At 40.2% G+C, this 16,479-nt stretch overlaps 1 protein-coding gene across 2 annotated transcripts in view; it reads left to right on the plus strand.

Annotated features, from left to right (window-relative positions):
* The window catches only part of LOC144683527 (TBC1 domain family member 22B-like), a 370,874-nt gene that overhangs the window by 60,747 nt on the left and 293,648 nt on the right, over positions 1–16,479 (plus strand). The window contains exon 4 of one of the 2 annotated variants that reach the window (XM_078546604.1): positions 11,476–11,655. In XM_078546604.1, coding sequence (XP_078402730.1) covers positions 11,476–11,655 — 180 coding nt within the window. The remainder of the gene's footprint in view (positions 1–11,475; positions 11,656–16,479) is intronic. The other variant, XM_078546605.1, reaches the window with a different exon arrangement.

The following is a 16,479-nucleotide window of genomic DNA, read 5'->3' on the forward strand; positions in this document are numbered from 1 at the left end:
TGAGATTTCTGGATATCTCAAGGGAGATACAAATTGTGTAAGGACTTCTATGTTCAGAAGTCTGCTGGAAATTAAGCCTCTTTGCAACTGAACCAGCCCTGGCCGTGGTGTGGAAACAGCAGTACCTCTTCCCTGGAGTGTTGGGTCAGGAAGGGTATTGCTGGGATAAAAGAGAGAGTGTGAGTTTGAATCATTTTTTCCCTTGTGTCTGTGTTGAAATCTTTACAGCCTTTTTGTTGTCTGATGTAATATAGTTAATGTTTCTTCTTTAATAAATGTTTAACCTTTTTGTTAAAAAGCCAACAGTAGGCTCCTGTGAATGTTTTTCAGTAAGTACCCTCTACGACTTAAAAAAAAATGGCCGATCAAGCCTAGTTCCTTTTTGGGATCTGACTTCCCCAGTAATAGCATCAGCTAGGATCATAACTGTAATAACGACCAAGCGCACCTTCTCCTTAGCAGAACAAGAAACACAGTTTTTCTGTTTGCTCTTTCTGGCTTTGAGATGTGAACAAAAGAAGGGAGAAAAAATGCTGCTGATCTGTAGGGAAAGGTTGTATGTCATTAAGAGTCCTGTGACAAGTCGTAGAGACTTCAAGTGAGGCTGTATGAACATTTCACTAGCGCAATAAGGATTTTGTGGTAAAATGGAGTATAGTGTACCTTTAAGAGAATGCAAGTGGGCTAACCATGTGACAGTACTGACCAGTCAATGTACAGTGCGGGCTACTGGTTAACTGTAAATCTAGAGTTGGAGATGGTTGTGGGAGCACACAGGGATTTAGTGCTCTGCCTTCTGTTGCAATGAAAAATCAGTTTGTTCTTATGTCGGGGTCTCTCCATTATTGATAGTGAGCATCAACTGACAAGTGTATATGAAGGCATGCAGTTCGCTTACTTGACTAGTGAACTCAGACTCAAGACACAAAACTGGTGACGAAGATGAAAATAGCAAAATTGTAAGACCCCTGAGTGAGAATCCACAAGATGGGTGAGAAAAACATTGGAAAAGGAATCTGTACTTATTTTGTAAAATAGCCGGCAATCAGAGCAGAAAGCAATGCTGCAGTTTTAAATTTGAAAAAAGGAGAAAAGAAAAAAAACCCTGCAGAATCGTGAACGTGCCCGCCAAAACTCAAAAGGAGCGTGAAACACAGCACAGAAAAGCTGACAGCTGCAGAGGCGGAGTCGATATAAAAAACGGTGACTGCTCTTAAAGCGGCAATACAAAAGGAGTACATGCAAGAAAAATGGCTATGGACAGAAAATTATAAGGGACCCCAGAGAGAGGGCAACTCTGCAGAAGACAAAACACAAATCGATTGACAGCAGTCGAGAAAGCTGTGGTAAGCCAAACACCTGAATTCGTCATTAATTGGGAAGCCATCAGAAGCACAGTCCCTTTGCAGTCGTTCACGATGCCGCAGTTCGGGCATGTCAATCCATTCGACCCCATTTCAGATGACTGGCCTCAGTATGTCAAACGCCTAGTGTTCTTTTTTACCGCTAGCGACATCGCGGTAACAAAAGGTGCAAAAACATGGGACCCCACAGAAAGGTGGGAAATGCCCCCCTATGTACAGATCAGTAAAAAAAAAACAGCAGTACTACAGTGAAAATCCACAAAATGAATGAAAGAAATGCATCCAGTGGGTGATTGACAATTCAAACAAGTCAAATGCTTTTCCTGCCACCGCTATGGTCACATGATGCAGCACTGCAGAGAAAGGCTGAGACAGTATTTTAAAGACAAAGGGAGAAATTGTGAAATATGTCTCATGGAAGAACCAGAAGAAATAGAATCAGACATCCATTCATTATATAACCTGAAAGTAGGTAGAACCGAGCCAATGCAAGTAGTCATTATAGTCAGTGGACAACCCGTTAAGATGGAATGGGGCTCCATCAGCATGAGATTGTCCCGATTCTTGTTCACAGACTGGACCACGCCACACACAACGACCAGCATTGTCCCTGCAGAACTACTAATGAAGAGACGTCTCCGCACCCGCCTGACCCTTATCTGGCTGAATTTAGAGGGGAGGGTGGAGAAAAGCCAAGAGGCGCAAAAGACCAGGCATGATGGTCATGGTCACAAAAGAACTTTCACAGTGGGGGTTGGGGTCCTTGTGAAGAACCTTGGAGATGGGCCCAATTGGCTGGTAGGTGAATGCAGTAACTGGACCCCTCTCCTATAATGTATCGGTAAACGGCCCAATAATTAGACAACAAGTGGATCATCTCCGCAAAAGAGCGCCAGTCCCACAAGAAGAAATGCAGTCTTCATCTATGTTTGGGTCTGTTCCGCATGTAGAGGACGGATCACACGATTTGGAAGTACTGTCAGGGCCTCTGGGACCTGAGGGGGTCAGGGAGACAAACCTGCCAATCTCCACTGAGGAACCTAGTTGTCAACTGTCCCCTGAAAAGGAGGTTTCGGAAAAACCAGCCGAGATTGTAGAACTGCAACACTCAACACATCCGAGAAAGCCTCCTGAGAGACTTGATTTGTAAATAGTCATTACTGTAAATAGCTCACATGTTATTAAGTTTGTCAACTCTATTTTTTAAGTAAAGGAGGAGGGATGTAGTAAAGTGGAGTACCATGTACCTTTAAGAGATTGCAAGTGGACTAACCATGTGACAGCACTGACCAATCAATGTACAACACGGGCTACTGATTAACTAAGCCTAGAGCTGGAGGTTTTTATGGGAACATGCAAGGATTTAGTACTCTGCCTCCTGTTTCAATAAACAATCACAGTTTGTTCTTATGTCAGTCTCTCTCCGTTATTGATAGTGAGTATTAATTGACAAGTGTATATGAAGGTGTGCAATTCGAGTTTACTTGACCAGTGAACTCATAGACTTAAGATATAAAAGGTTTGTTCATCTTTAACTTAACCTGTTTATATTGATAAACCACCAGGGGAATTTATGCTGTTCCTTGTCTTAATTTATAGCCAAAAGAAGGTGAAGTTACTGTACCTGCTTAGTGACTCATTGGTCAAGCCTCTCATCTTCTAGCTTCATGGTTAGAGGATGAAGTCCTGGAGCAGCAGACCAGTAGAGTCCTTTCCCATCAGGTGGGATGTGTGGAATGAATTGTAACACTTCTGCTGTTAACAGGATCACTATAATATCAATCATATTTAATGCCAGACTGACGCAATTACAGGGGGCATATTCCTTGGGACATGGGTAATTTGAGCAAAACCAGTGAGCTGGCATTCTGTGGAGACCTTGTGAAAGGATTACAAATTGCTTTTGGGAATTTTATAATCCATTAAGGGCTTTTATATTTTCTTTAGAAACTGGGTCATTTCTATTTATCAATCTTTCAGCTAAATTTCATCTCTGTTTATATTGATTTGGGAAATACATCACAAATTTCACGAGCCTTTCTGGGTTGATTTATTCTGCTGTGCTGATTTTTAGTAAATTGGATGATTTCAGTATAATTCAGGACACCAGGTTAGAGAAAATTCAAGAGTAGTGTACCATGGAATAGTTGTTTTTGTTTAAATATCTCCTGATAGATTTCTGCCTGCCTGTTTACTTCTGGATTTTTTTATGTTTAAGAATTTATATTTGCCTTTTCAAAATGACTGCAAGAAATTAGTTTCTGACTTTTTGAGCACTGGAAGTTAGGCAAACTCTCTATGAATCATGTCATTGCTGACTGCTGTTAGGTGGATTGGTTGGTAGGAAGCATTCTTGCACTTTCACAAATTGCATTTCTGTTGTGGGATTCCCCAGTATGTCCAGACTGTGAGTTGGCAATTCATCTTGTATGTAATGGTGGGTAGGTAGGAGTGTTGACCTCAGCTTTGCAAAAATGGAGGGTAATCCTTTGTGATAGAGACAAACATGTGAAGCACATGTACTGATCATTAATATTATAATAAAGCTGGCCTTGCTTCCAGAAATTATGCCTACTCTTTTAAATATGATGACTGCTTTACATTGAATGTTACTGTTTTTGTTGAGTATGTAGGCAGTGGTATTTCATAGAAGATAGTTGTGACCTGTCATAGTTGGCTAGCATACTGCCATTTCATCTCTGGAAACTGGGATTAAATCCAATCTGAAATATTGGAAAGAAAGTGCCTTGTTTGTGCCATCTGTAAGGGCACTTTATGAAGTGTATGTGAGCTCAGCTTAGTTCATAATTAGTGCAAGTCCACAGCATGAAATTGACACACATCAGTGCCAAATTCAGTCTTTGTTGGGCACAAGGGTGGCGGGTGTAGGGGATGGAAACATTCATACTGATGGGTTCAGTAAAAGATTTTGCAATAATAAAATGGAGGAAAATGCTGCAGAGAAAGAAATGAGGGAATGTTTGGAAATGATGGAAGCATGAATTAGAGTTACTTACTAAGCGATGAAGGTTGCTTTCATTTTTAACTTCTGAAAATCAAAAGTATACTATGTGGCTGAGCAGGCACTTTTTCAATCCAGGGCTTAGTATGTTGCAACTGGAGCAGATTGCTATGTACTTCATCTTAAGTGCCTACTGAAAACTTACCAATAAATTTTGTTAAATTCGGCTGTTTAAATAATAAATTGCCGATGTGGAATTTAGCCAAGTTTTGCAGTTGACTTTGTATAAAGAATATTGGATACTGGGAGTGTTGCAAGACTATTGTCTAATAAAGGGTATAGGTTACTTGCATAAACTTGCATTATATTCATCCAAGCTTTTCAAATTCCAACGGTTTGGGTTGTTTTCAAGAGGTGCTTATTTGAATGGTAGCAACCATGTGTGCCTATCTCTTTACACACTAGTGGTCACAAAGCATCAGTTCTTCATATTGGTAAAGGGTATGACAGATTTTAGACCTGTCCTGTTTCAGATCTTAAGAAATTTTACATGATGATTTTTATTAAGATTTGCAGCTATAGAAGTACCGCATCAATTTTAACATAGTTTTCCAAGGCAGTTTTTTGGTTGAATTTGAGGAAGTTGGCCTTTCTTCATTTACAGCTTTCTCTGTAAACAGCCCTCATCAGATTCAAATCTTTGGACCAGAAACCTTCGGCTTGTGATATGTCAGTGGATGAACAATCAAAATGCGCTTTGTTTTTCAGAAGTTGTTCAGGTGCATATTATCAGAATTAGTAGTTCCTGGCTATAGCAAATGCATTTGACCATTTAGGATCAATCAGTTTGTGTAACTCAGTTATTAGAAGATGCAAAGCTTACTTGGCGTAATAGAACAATTTAACGTTTGAGTCTCTGTAGGCTATCAATAACTTGTTTTTCAGCCTTTTCCGGCTAATTTTGAAATCCATTTGTGATTGACAGCTTTGATCAATTGCGAAATTTATTGGTCTGTCTTTCTTTCTACTAGTTGGATCAAAGAGAAAAGAGACATAAATGAGATTTGCAGCATATGTTCTTCAATTTCTTACTTGCTGCAAGATTGTAGGGACTCCATGAAGTGTCTTTCTCACCTAACAGCTTTTTATGAAGTACATGCTGGCCAAGTTATAAAAGTTACTGCAGGAAACTGCACTGGTTTTGGGACTTCTAATATTGTGAAACATTTTTTTTTAAAGTACTGGCAAGAAATGTCCTCATTATGATGATTGACCTATTTCAGTTTCTGTCCCCTAATTAAGTTATTTTAAACCTAAACTGTATAGTATTTTAATTCTATTGATTTCTGTCGATTTTAGAGGGACCCCAAATCGCAGGAAATGGGCAATGCCTACTGGTTTCGCTGTATGCCATCAATAAATAAAGGGGTAATTGCCACATTGAGGTTGAGTTTTTGATTACGAGAGTATGGATTTATCTGTGGATGCTGACTTTTAAATATGAGCAGAAGGCATCAACAGGGATCTAAGTTTTTCACAGGCTAAAAATATTGGAAGAGATCCCAAATTAACAGGATTTTTTTTCTTTCACTGTAAATTATTAATCTTAAACACAATCAGTATATGCATTCTTATGTCCTTTGTATCCTGGATATAACTGTACAAATATGATGTGTATAAATACATATTACATTTTGCACAGAATTTACAACACCAAAACAGATCATTTGGCCCAATCGGTTATGCACCAGGCTTCTTCCCACTCTTTTTATTTTATCTCACCGTTTCATAATATCTTTCTATTCCTTTCTCCTTCATGTTTATTTAGCTATCCCTTAAAAACATTAAGTTATTTTACCTCTAACATTCAACCATGGAAAATTTCCCAAAGGCCTTCACAGAGGTATAATAAAAATGGATACCAAGTCAAAGAAGAGCTGTTAGATGAGGTGACCAGAAAGTTGCTCAAAGTGGGATTTTAAAGGATGGGCTTAAAGGAAGAGGCACAAGTTGAAGGCATGGCCACCAATGTTGAGGTGAAGGAGTGGGGATGGATAAGAGGGTGGAGAATTTGGGTGTTGGAAAGTAATGTTTGAGGAGATGATAGAGATAGAAGTCCCATTGAAAAAGGCAATGGTACAAGTTGGGAGGAGAAGTAATTGTTAGGGTTGCACTTGTTATGGTTTGATTTGGAAAAGAGGAGGTTTAATTTAAACAGCTCTGATTTCTCCCCTCACTACCCATCCGTAAACAGAAAGGTGTTTTGATTTTGATTTTCCCCTTTATAAGCGGTGGCGTATTTCCCAACCCCTCAGTTTTGGTGTGATCCAATTTCTATTAATAACTCTAGCAAACTCGAGATAGGGTAAACTCAGAGGGTTAGTTTATTTGTACACTCAAAATGGGGAGCGGGATGCGCAGTGGTGTCACTACGTAGCCTCTGGTGCATTCATACAAGAAAAGAGGGATAGAGAAAAAGATTTACAGGGCAAAGACCTGCTGCTTGCTAGATGGAAGTTGGCAGACTGATTGACAGTGCAGCACGACAGTGTTACAGGTTCCTCCAGCTTGAGGGTCATGTCACATGACTCCCACCTGTCCACTTTAGCTTTGACAAAGAATGTATATTCCTTTGTCTGGATTCTTAATATTGTTAATGCCCCAACCATTAAGAATTTCAAAGGAGGTTGCAGGGTCCTTTGTCCTAGCAGACTGGTAGTCCCTGTTGGCCAGGCCTGGTTTAGGAAATGTTAATGGCTTTTGTATAATTCCCTTTGAATTGGGTTTCTGCAGCTCACAGGGGTTGTTAGCGTGTCTTCAGAGATAAAGAGGTGTCAGCTTCTTGGATATTGCCGGAAAGTTCCTTTTGTTCAGGGTTACAGGCAGACATAGCTTCAGCCTTTTTGAAGTCTTTGTCCAGTTTTAAAAATATCTTAGGAAGTAGCCATGCTCATAAAAATATAGTATGAAGTCTTAGCTCTGTGGCAGGTTGGATAGATGAGTGCAACTAATTAAGGGTGATCCCACCAAACTGGACAAAAGAGGAAAGGCATTGCAGGTAGATGGTGTGTTTGACCATGTAAAAGGCTGCAAAGATACTGAGGAGTACAAAGAGCAATAAGGCACTGTGCTCACAGTCATCCAAAATATAATTTGTGTCTAATGATTAAGGCCATTTTGGGAAGGGCAAAAAGGGAGGATGCAAACAGGGAGTTGCTGGTGAAACTGGTACAGATCTGGAAGGTGAAGATGTATTGAAGTGGAGTGAAATAGGAGTTTGTAGATGGGGCAGTAGATTGCAAGGATAGAAGAGCCAGTGATTTTTTGAGGGGAATTGTGATGGTAATTTTGTAAGGGAAGGGGACAGTTCTGTTGGGATTGTGGGCTGGTGGGCAAGGATCAGCAGTTTAGTGGGAATGAGATTCATGAAGCAGGAAGTGAGTCCCATAGATGGCATGTATTCAGAGAAGGCATGAGGGAACTGAAAGAGAAGCTAGAACAAGATGGTGATTCAAAGCTGTTATGAAGAGACAAGTTGGATAAAAATAATTTTTTTGCTTCCAGATAGCTCCATCTTCTTAAGGAAATTTGGATGGGTGCATAGTTCGGGATAACCAGTTTTGTGGAAAGTATCGAGGATCTGAGGAGAAATTTCTCATATTTTCCTGAAGTTGACTACAATTTTCTTTTTTTGGCTTACCCAAAGTTGTTTATTTGGCTGGTTTTCAATGTTATAGCTTATTTTCTTTCAAGTTCTTCTTAAAAGTGAGGGAAAGAGTTTTGTTTTTGAAAGCATTGGGACCTTAACTATTATGGATAGAGATAATGCTAAATGTAACAAAATGTTAGTGAAGTTTCATGAGAGTATTATGTATTGGGCACCTTCCTTTGAGAAAGATGTCAAGTCATTAGAAATAATATTGAAGAGAATCATCAAGAAGACAACAGGAGTGTAAAGCTTTAGTTATAAGGAGAGAATACAGGAACTGGGACAAAACTTAAAAATGCTATAAAGAATCAGAAGGGCAGTCAGCGTCTCTATATAAACTCACTTGTTGTTTACTAAGTATGAATTAGACTTTTTAACCTCAATAAGGCTACATGGATTCCTTGTAGTCTACATGGATTTTAACAAGGCTTTTGACATTGTCCAATATGGCAGACTGGTCATAAAAGTCCATCAAACCTCAGGGAAAGTCGCAAGTTGGATCCAAAATGGCTCAGTGGCAGAGAGCAAAGTATAATGGTTGACAGGTTCTTTGTGATTGGAAGGCTGTTACCTGTGGGATCCCTTGCTTCTGTAGTATATACCAATGATTTAGACTTAAAAGTAGGGCCATGATTAAAAAGTTTGCAGATGATACAGAAATTGGTCGTGTATTGGTGAGGAAGAAAGCTGTAGACTGCAGGAAGATATCAGTGGACTGGTCAGGTGAGCAGAGAAGTGGCAAGTAGAATTCAATCCAGAGAATTATGAAGCAATGCATTTGGGGAGAACAAACATGGCAAGGGTATACACTATAAATGGGTAAGATGCTGTGAAGAGTAGAGGAACTGAAGGACCTTACTGTGTATGTCAACAGATCCCTAAGAGTTGTAGGACAAGTAAATAAGGTGGTTCAGGGAGGCATATGGGATGCTTTTCTTTATTAGCCAAGGCATATAAAAAGCATGGAGGTTACACTAAAACTGTTCAAAGCACTAATTAGGCCACAGCTAGAACACTGCCTGTAATTCTGGTCATCCATTACGGGGAGGATATAATCACACAAGAGAGGTGCAGAGGAGATTTACGAGGATGTTGCCAAGAATGGAGAACTTTAGCTATCAGGAAAGATTGTATATTTTATTTGGAGCAGGGGAGGCTGGAGGGAGATTTAATTGAGGTGTATAAAATTGAGGGGCTCAGATGGAGTAGATAGGAAAGATTATTTCCCTTAGCAGAGAAATCAAAAACCAGGGGCATAGATTTAAAGTAATTGGCAGAAGGTTTATAGAGGGTAGTTGAAAATTATTCTCACTCAGAGGATGATGGGGATCTGGAACCCTGCCTGAAAGAGCATGGTAGTGGCGGAAACCCTTATCGCATTTAAAAAAAAAATTGGGAAAGCACTTGAAGTGCCATAACCTACAAGACTGGACCAAGAGCTGGAAAGTGGGATTAGGTTGGTTAGATCTTTTCTTGGTAAGCACGGATATGGTAGGCCAAATGGCAGCTTCCTGTGCTGTAGATTTTGTTTGATAGGCAAAAGTGCAATTTATTTTTTTCCTAGATTGTTCATTGGATTCTTTCTTGAGAGTGACTCTAGATAGGACTCTGTTCTTCTGGGAGCATTTGAAGAAAGCAGCAGCAAGGGTAAGAACAAGAAACAACCTACTAACCAAACTTGCTGGACCTACATGGGGTGCTGCTGCCACAACACTCCAGACCTAAGCACTTGCCCTGTCATTCTCCGCATCAGAGTACTGTGCACCTGTCTGGCAAAGGTCATCGCACACACACACACACACACACACACACACACTTGGCAACAATGCACATCATAACTGGAACTCTGCCCAACACCCCACCTGTGGCTTCCTGTCCTTGCAAACATCACTCCGCCACTCACTGCCGACTGATGAAAACCCACAAGCTGGTTGAAATCACCTGTGCTGCATCTCACTTACTGCTCCATGATGACCTGTTCAACCCATCTACTGCTCGCCTTTCACCTTGTCGCTCCATATGGAGCACCCTTCCTGAGCAAGATCTACCAGCAGATACCCTTTAGAGCAAGGAACGGGAAGTCACTAACAAATTCCTTGTGACAAACCCCATCTGTCAGATGGCAGGCTTTGAACTGCCACGGTGAGAGTGGCCCTTGCTAAACAGGGTGAGGACAGGTCAGGGCCCCTGTGCAGCTAATCTCCACCGCTGGGGCCTCAGTACAAACCCTTATGCACTTATGAAAAGACACAAACAATGCTACATGTTACCGAGGAGTGCCCCATCTACAGACTAAGTGGCGGACTAATCACCTTAAACTCAGCAAATGAGGCTATTGCTTGGCTTCAGGGATCTGCATTCACTAAATCATAATAACATTCTTTGTTCTTGGTTACAATCTACACAGGGTTAAAATCAAGTATTGTTATTAATTAATAAAACAGCAGAGAGTATTCATTGCAGTATGAAGCACTTGTAAGTTGTTCTTTTGAAACAAAAGCTTATTTCAAATGCCAGTGTCAGTTGAGTGCAGAGCTGTTCGTGCTTATCTGCCCAGGTGTGCCCTCAGTATTGTGGAAATCCTGGAATTGCAGGTCTTGAGCATTAAAGTTTGCTAGAGATTTCTCTGTTCAGCAAACCTGCTTTATATTTGGCATTCTGTGAATCTTTTTGAAGTATGTTTGAATTAGCATTTCTGAGTGAGTTTTAGAGGCTTTTAGTTTAATTCTTACAAGATTTCTTCAAAGAACTTCAGAGGTATATCTTGGATTTGCACCAAGATCAACAGCCAGCCTAAAGCAGTCAGGAGTAACAGACTAATTCGAGGCTGCAGTAGCAAATAGTCAAGTGAGTAGTTAGCAACCACGTGTCTTGGATGAATTGTATGTGGAAGGGTGGCACAGGAACACGATCTGTTGGTTTTTGACATTTTCAGGAGAATGGTAAATTTTGTACTTTCTCTAAATACACTGCTTGCATTGAGTATTTTTACTTATTTAATGTTCAATAAAACTGCCTTGTTTAATCTATAATTTGGTAGCAATCTGAAGCTACAGAGGTCATGAGATGGTATATGGTATATCCAATAAACTAGTAATAAGGGATCTATATCTAAATTCCTTGGCCTTGCTACATTTAAGTAGATAGTAAGAGGTAAAGACACCCTTCAAATCAATGGGTAGACTAGCCATGGGAGTGGATATACGTGGACTGCTCAAGGGAGTGGCAAGTGATGCTATCACAATGAAAATTCCATGAGTGATCTTGCAGTCAATCTGTTAACAAATATATATGCATAATATTTTTAATCCATTTCAGCAGTTGGTTGTATGATTACAAAGCAATCTATAATATTCTCAAATTGTCATTATGCTTGTGGGAGATGCAGCCAATTTGTCTGTGATAGGAAAAATAATGACTAAATTCTTTTTTTATTCCAGGTGGCTCTTTAGGCAGAGTAACACTCCAGAAACAGCAGTCACTCCCTTCGCGGCCTGTTATTCCATTAGTGGCACGAATTGCAGATCAGAATGCGTCAGGGGCACCACCAATGACAATAAGAGAAAAATCCCGTCATGAAAAGTTCAAACAACTTTTAAGCAGTGCACACACAGATTTAGGTAAGTTCATGAGGAAATAACAGATGAAACCCATTACAGTTAACCTTTGATAGAGTTTATGTCATGTATTCGAGAACTAATAACATTTCCCTCCCTGTTTTGTTTATTGTGGAAGCACAAAAACTGCAGTATTTTATTTTTACTTTTTGCTTTGCTGATGAACTCCTTCTCGCTTCCCCCTCCTCGCCTCACCACCTCGTCTCCTTTTCACTTCTCGCCCCCTCCTCGCCTCCCCCTCCCCCTCCCCTCCTTGCCTCCCCCTCCCCTCCTCGCCTCCCTTCTACTCTTTGCGCACCCCTCCTCTCTTTGGGCCCCCCATCTCTTTGCGTCCCCCCCCTCCCCTCTTGGCGCCACCGCCCCCGCCCCCCTTCCCTCCCCTCCTGGCGCCAGCCCCCCTCCCCTCTTGGCGCCCCCTTGTCTGTTCACGCATTCCCTCTCTTTGTGACCCCAGCTCGGCTTGCGATCCCCCAACCTCCTTGCCTCCTCTGCCTCCTTCCCGCCTTTCTCTTTCTCTGTTCCCTCACCGTCTTAAAAGTTTTTAGAGAACATACACTCGAGAGAAGCTTTTAAACCTCAGTGAGCATTTTTTGCACTTATATGCGATTAAAATTGTAGGGGTACTGCGTAGTTAGCTTTGGCATATATCTGTATTATAATGCTTCATGTTTTATTGTTGAGTTTGAGAGTTGGGTGACCAACTATCCTGCATTAGCATATTGCATCACTGTGCATTGAAAGTGAATGCCAGCAAATGAGATATCTGCGTTTCCTGTAATAGACAGACCAGCCTTCTGGATTTAAGAAAATATTAAAAGCAGAGGCCTTTTTAACTTAATTTCTTTTTCTCTTAGGAGCTAATGGATACCATGATAGTGTTCACAAATATGATATTTCTGTTTCTTCCCTGCACTATTTCTAGCAATCTGTCGATTGTACTTAGAAAGTAACAAGGTACCAGATTAATCTGGTACCTTGTTACTTTCTAAGTACAATGAGAGCGGTTCTGTACAGCGATTCAAAAGAGAGATCAGGAAGTTTAACCAGGCTTTACTGATTAAAACCTGTGCAGTCAACCAATAGCTGTGATTTAGTCTAAATTATTTTTTTTCATATGTCATGGTCAAAGATTACATTTACATAGACGTCTGTACTTTATTATGTGGATTCAGATGAAACATGCAGCTGCAGAGGAAATATAATTTTTGAAGTACCTTCCCTTGCGTTGTGGACATCAGTATTGTGGAATCTCTTACTACAGTGGTTTAACCCGCTTTTTACTTCTTAAAAGCCTCTGAGTGATATTGCTAATTTAGTAAATTTGCCTGGATTTAAAAGGGAATATTGAGTAGCTGAATGCTTCTTATTTCTGTCAGTTGGTCCCACATTGTACATATTCTAAGTTAACGAAGTAAAAGGGATTCACTTTTCAAAGCCTTTTACTTGTGGGTTGCTAGCATTCAATGCTTTATCTAAAGGGTGGCACAAGGTCTTAAGGGTTTTTTAAAATCTAATACTATTATTACATTTTCTAAATTCAGATGTACTTTTTACATTGATAGAGAAGCACACAAAATTGCCCTATAGGTAGAACTTTGGGGTTAATGAGATTTTCCTTGGGAGCATTGCACAGTGTAGCACAGCTGTTGTGCTTCAGCTCATATTAGCTTCATGTTTCAATTACCTTGAATCTAATCATGCACAAAAGGATGACTGAACGCAAACTTGTCTGGAGTGACTTGTTTCTATGAGCACTGTGACTGAGATTGATGATCACAAAAATTGTTACCAGGAAAGTGAATTCTCACTTGCTCTTAAAATGCTTTTTTAATTCTGCAGTATACTTCAGGGTTTTCTCAAGACACAAGGTATTTCAAGTAGAATTGTTAGTAGAATGGTGACTGTAATAATCTCAATTAATAAGCAATTTCTGTAATACAAGATCTGTGATACACAATGGTGCTAGCATGCTGATTGCAATAAACTTGAGATTTGTTTGAAGTTGTCTATCCACAATGAATATGGATAGCTTCATGAATCTATTATAACAAAATTAACGGTTAGCCGATTTTGTGAAATGTGTGTTAGTGAGACAATTGCTGAGTATCACTTCCTTTATTTGTCCAGCTTGCTTACTGCTTTGGAATGAAGCAACCCCAAAATGCAAAAGTTACCACTTAACATAGTATCGTCAAGACCATTTCGGAGGAGTTGTACGCGTCAGAGAGATAGAAACTTAAATAACTCCATGAAAAACTGGTAAAATAAAATGCTGTACAGTTGATTGAGAAGATTGAAACTAGTAAGAGAGTGACTTATTGAAGCAGTTAACATCACTGACATTTAATAATAGAAGATATTTCAATGGGTTAATTCCTGCACCTATATGGTTTGCAGCATACTGTGCTCTAGATTGCTTTTGATTGTTGATAAAGCAGGCTGTGGAAATCAAAAGCAGTTGTTACGGGAATATTATAATGAATAGTGTTCTTCTAGGTAACGAGATGAATTACACTAAAAAGGAGATTATCACTTGTCCAGCAGCTTATAATATTTCTTATCATTAGTGCATTAGAAAGTAGTATACTGTATTCCCCCCCTTTCCCATAGCTTTTGTTTTCATCCTTAAAAAGTGCCATTTTATCTGAATCAATTATCAGATTCTGGAGACAGGTGTTCGAGAAATGCTGTCTGTAGGTTTCTAAATGTTTCAAAAATGAAAGACAATACAGACATTGCAATCAGGGTGGAGCAATGTGAAGTATAAGATGAAATTAGCATAGTGAGAGGGGAAGTATTAAGGAGCTTAACCTTTTTGAAATTGGATAAATTCCAGGTTCGAATGAAATGTATTCTAAACTGTAGTGGGAAGCAAGAGAAGAAATAGCAGAGGTTCTGACCATCATTTTTCAGTCCTCTCTGGCTACAGGCATGATGCCAGAGGACTGTTAATGTACCATTGTTTGAAAATGGAGAAAGGGATAGACCAGGTAATTGCAGGCCAGTCAGCCTAACCTCAGTGGTGGAAATGTTATTGGAAAAAATTTTCAGGGACAGGATAGATCTTCATTTAGAAAGGCGGGGATTAATCAAAGACAGCACAGATTTTTTAAGGGAAGGCCGTAACTGACTAACATGTTTGAAATTTTTTAGGAGGTAACAAGGAGGGCAATGAAGTGCATTTGGTGTAGTTTATATGGGTTTTAGCAAGGCTTTTGATAAGGGTCCCACATGGCAGATTGGTCATTAAAGTAAAAGCCCATGGGGTTCAAAGTAAACTGATGAGTTAGATCCAAAATTAGCTCAGAGGCAGAAAGGGTAATGGTTGATGCGTGTTTTTTTGACTTGAAAGCTTTTTCCAGTGGGATTTCAGAGGGCTTAGCTCGAGATTCCTTGTTTATTGTGGTTTGTATCAATGATTTGGAATTTAACATAGAGGTTATGATTAAGAAGTTTGCAGATGATACAACCATGTGGTTGATAATGAAGAAAAATAAAGCTGTAGACCGCAGGAAGATGCCAGGGAACTATGCAGGCAGGCAGAACAGTGGCAAATGTTTTTCAATCCAGAGAAGTGTGCAATAATGCATTTGGGGAAGGCTAACAAGGCAAGGGAATACACAATAAATGGTTGGATACTGAGAAGCATAGAGAAACAGAGGGACCTTGGAATGCATATTGACAGATCCATGGAGATGGCTGGACAGGTAGATAAGGTGATCAAAAAGGCATGTTGGATACATGCTTTTATTAGCTGAGGCATAGAATATAGGAGCTGGAACTTTCTAAAACATGAGTTAGGCCACAGCTGGAGTACTGTGTGCAATTCTGGTAACCACTGTAGGAAAGATGGGATTGCACTAGAGAGGGTACAGAGGAGATTTGCAAGGATGTTGCCTAGACTGGAAAATTTTTGTAATGAGGAAATATTGGATTGGCAATTGAGTTCTGAAGAAATCATGTTGGATTCGAAATGTTAACTCTGTTCCTCTCTCCACAGATGCTGCTCAGTTTCTCCAGCACTTTGCTTTTATTTCCGATTTCCAACATTTACAGTATTTTGCTTTTATTATTATGGATTGTTAGGGTTAGGACCATAGAATCATAGAAAAGTTACGGTGCAAAAAGAGGCCATTCAGCCCATCATGTCTGCACCAGCCAAAAAGAGAAAGAAGATACCAGCCGCTTATTTTAATCCCACTTTCCAGCACCTGGTCTATAGCCTTACAGGTTACAGCACTTCATTTGCAGATCCAGGTATCTTTGAAATGACTTGAGCACTTCAGCCTCAACCGCCAATTTAGGCAGTGAATTCCAGACGCCCAGCACCCTCTGGGTGAAAGACTTTTTCCTCATGTGCCTTCTAATCCTTCTATCAATCACCTTAAATCTATTCCCCCTGATAATAGACCCCTCAGCTAGGGGAAACAAGCCTTCCCTATCTACCCTATTTAGGCCCCTCATAATTTTGTACCCCTCAATTAGGTCATCTCTTGGCCTCCTCTGTTCTAGCGAAAACAACCCCAGCCTATCCAATATCTCCTCATAGATGCAATTTTCATGCCCTGGAAACATTCTTGTAAATCTCCTCTGCACTCTCTCCAGAGCAATTATGTCCTTCCTGTAATGTGGTGACCAGAACTGTACGCAAAATCCCATCTGTGGCCTAACCAGCGTTTTATATAGTTCCATTATTACATCCCTGTTTTTGCATTGAACACCTTGCCCAATAAAAGAAAGCATTCCATATGCTTTCTTGACCACCTTGTCCGCCTGCCCTGCCACCTTCAAGGATCTGTGGACATGCACTCCAAGGCCTCTCACTTC

Source organism: Cetorhinus maximus, chromosome 8, assembly GCF_964194155.1.
Source record: "Cetorhinus maximus chromosome 8, sCetMax3.hap1.1, whole genome shotgun sequence".
Taxonomy (NCBI): Eukaryota; Metazoa; Chordata; class Chondrichthyes; order Lamniformes; family Cetorhinidae; genus Cetorhinus; species Cetorhinus maximus.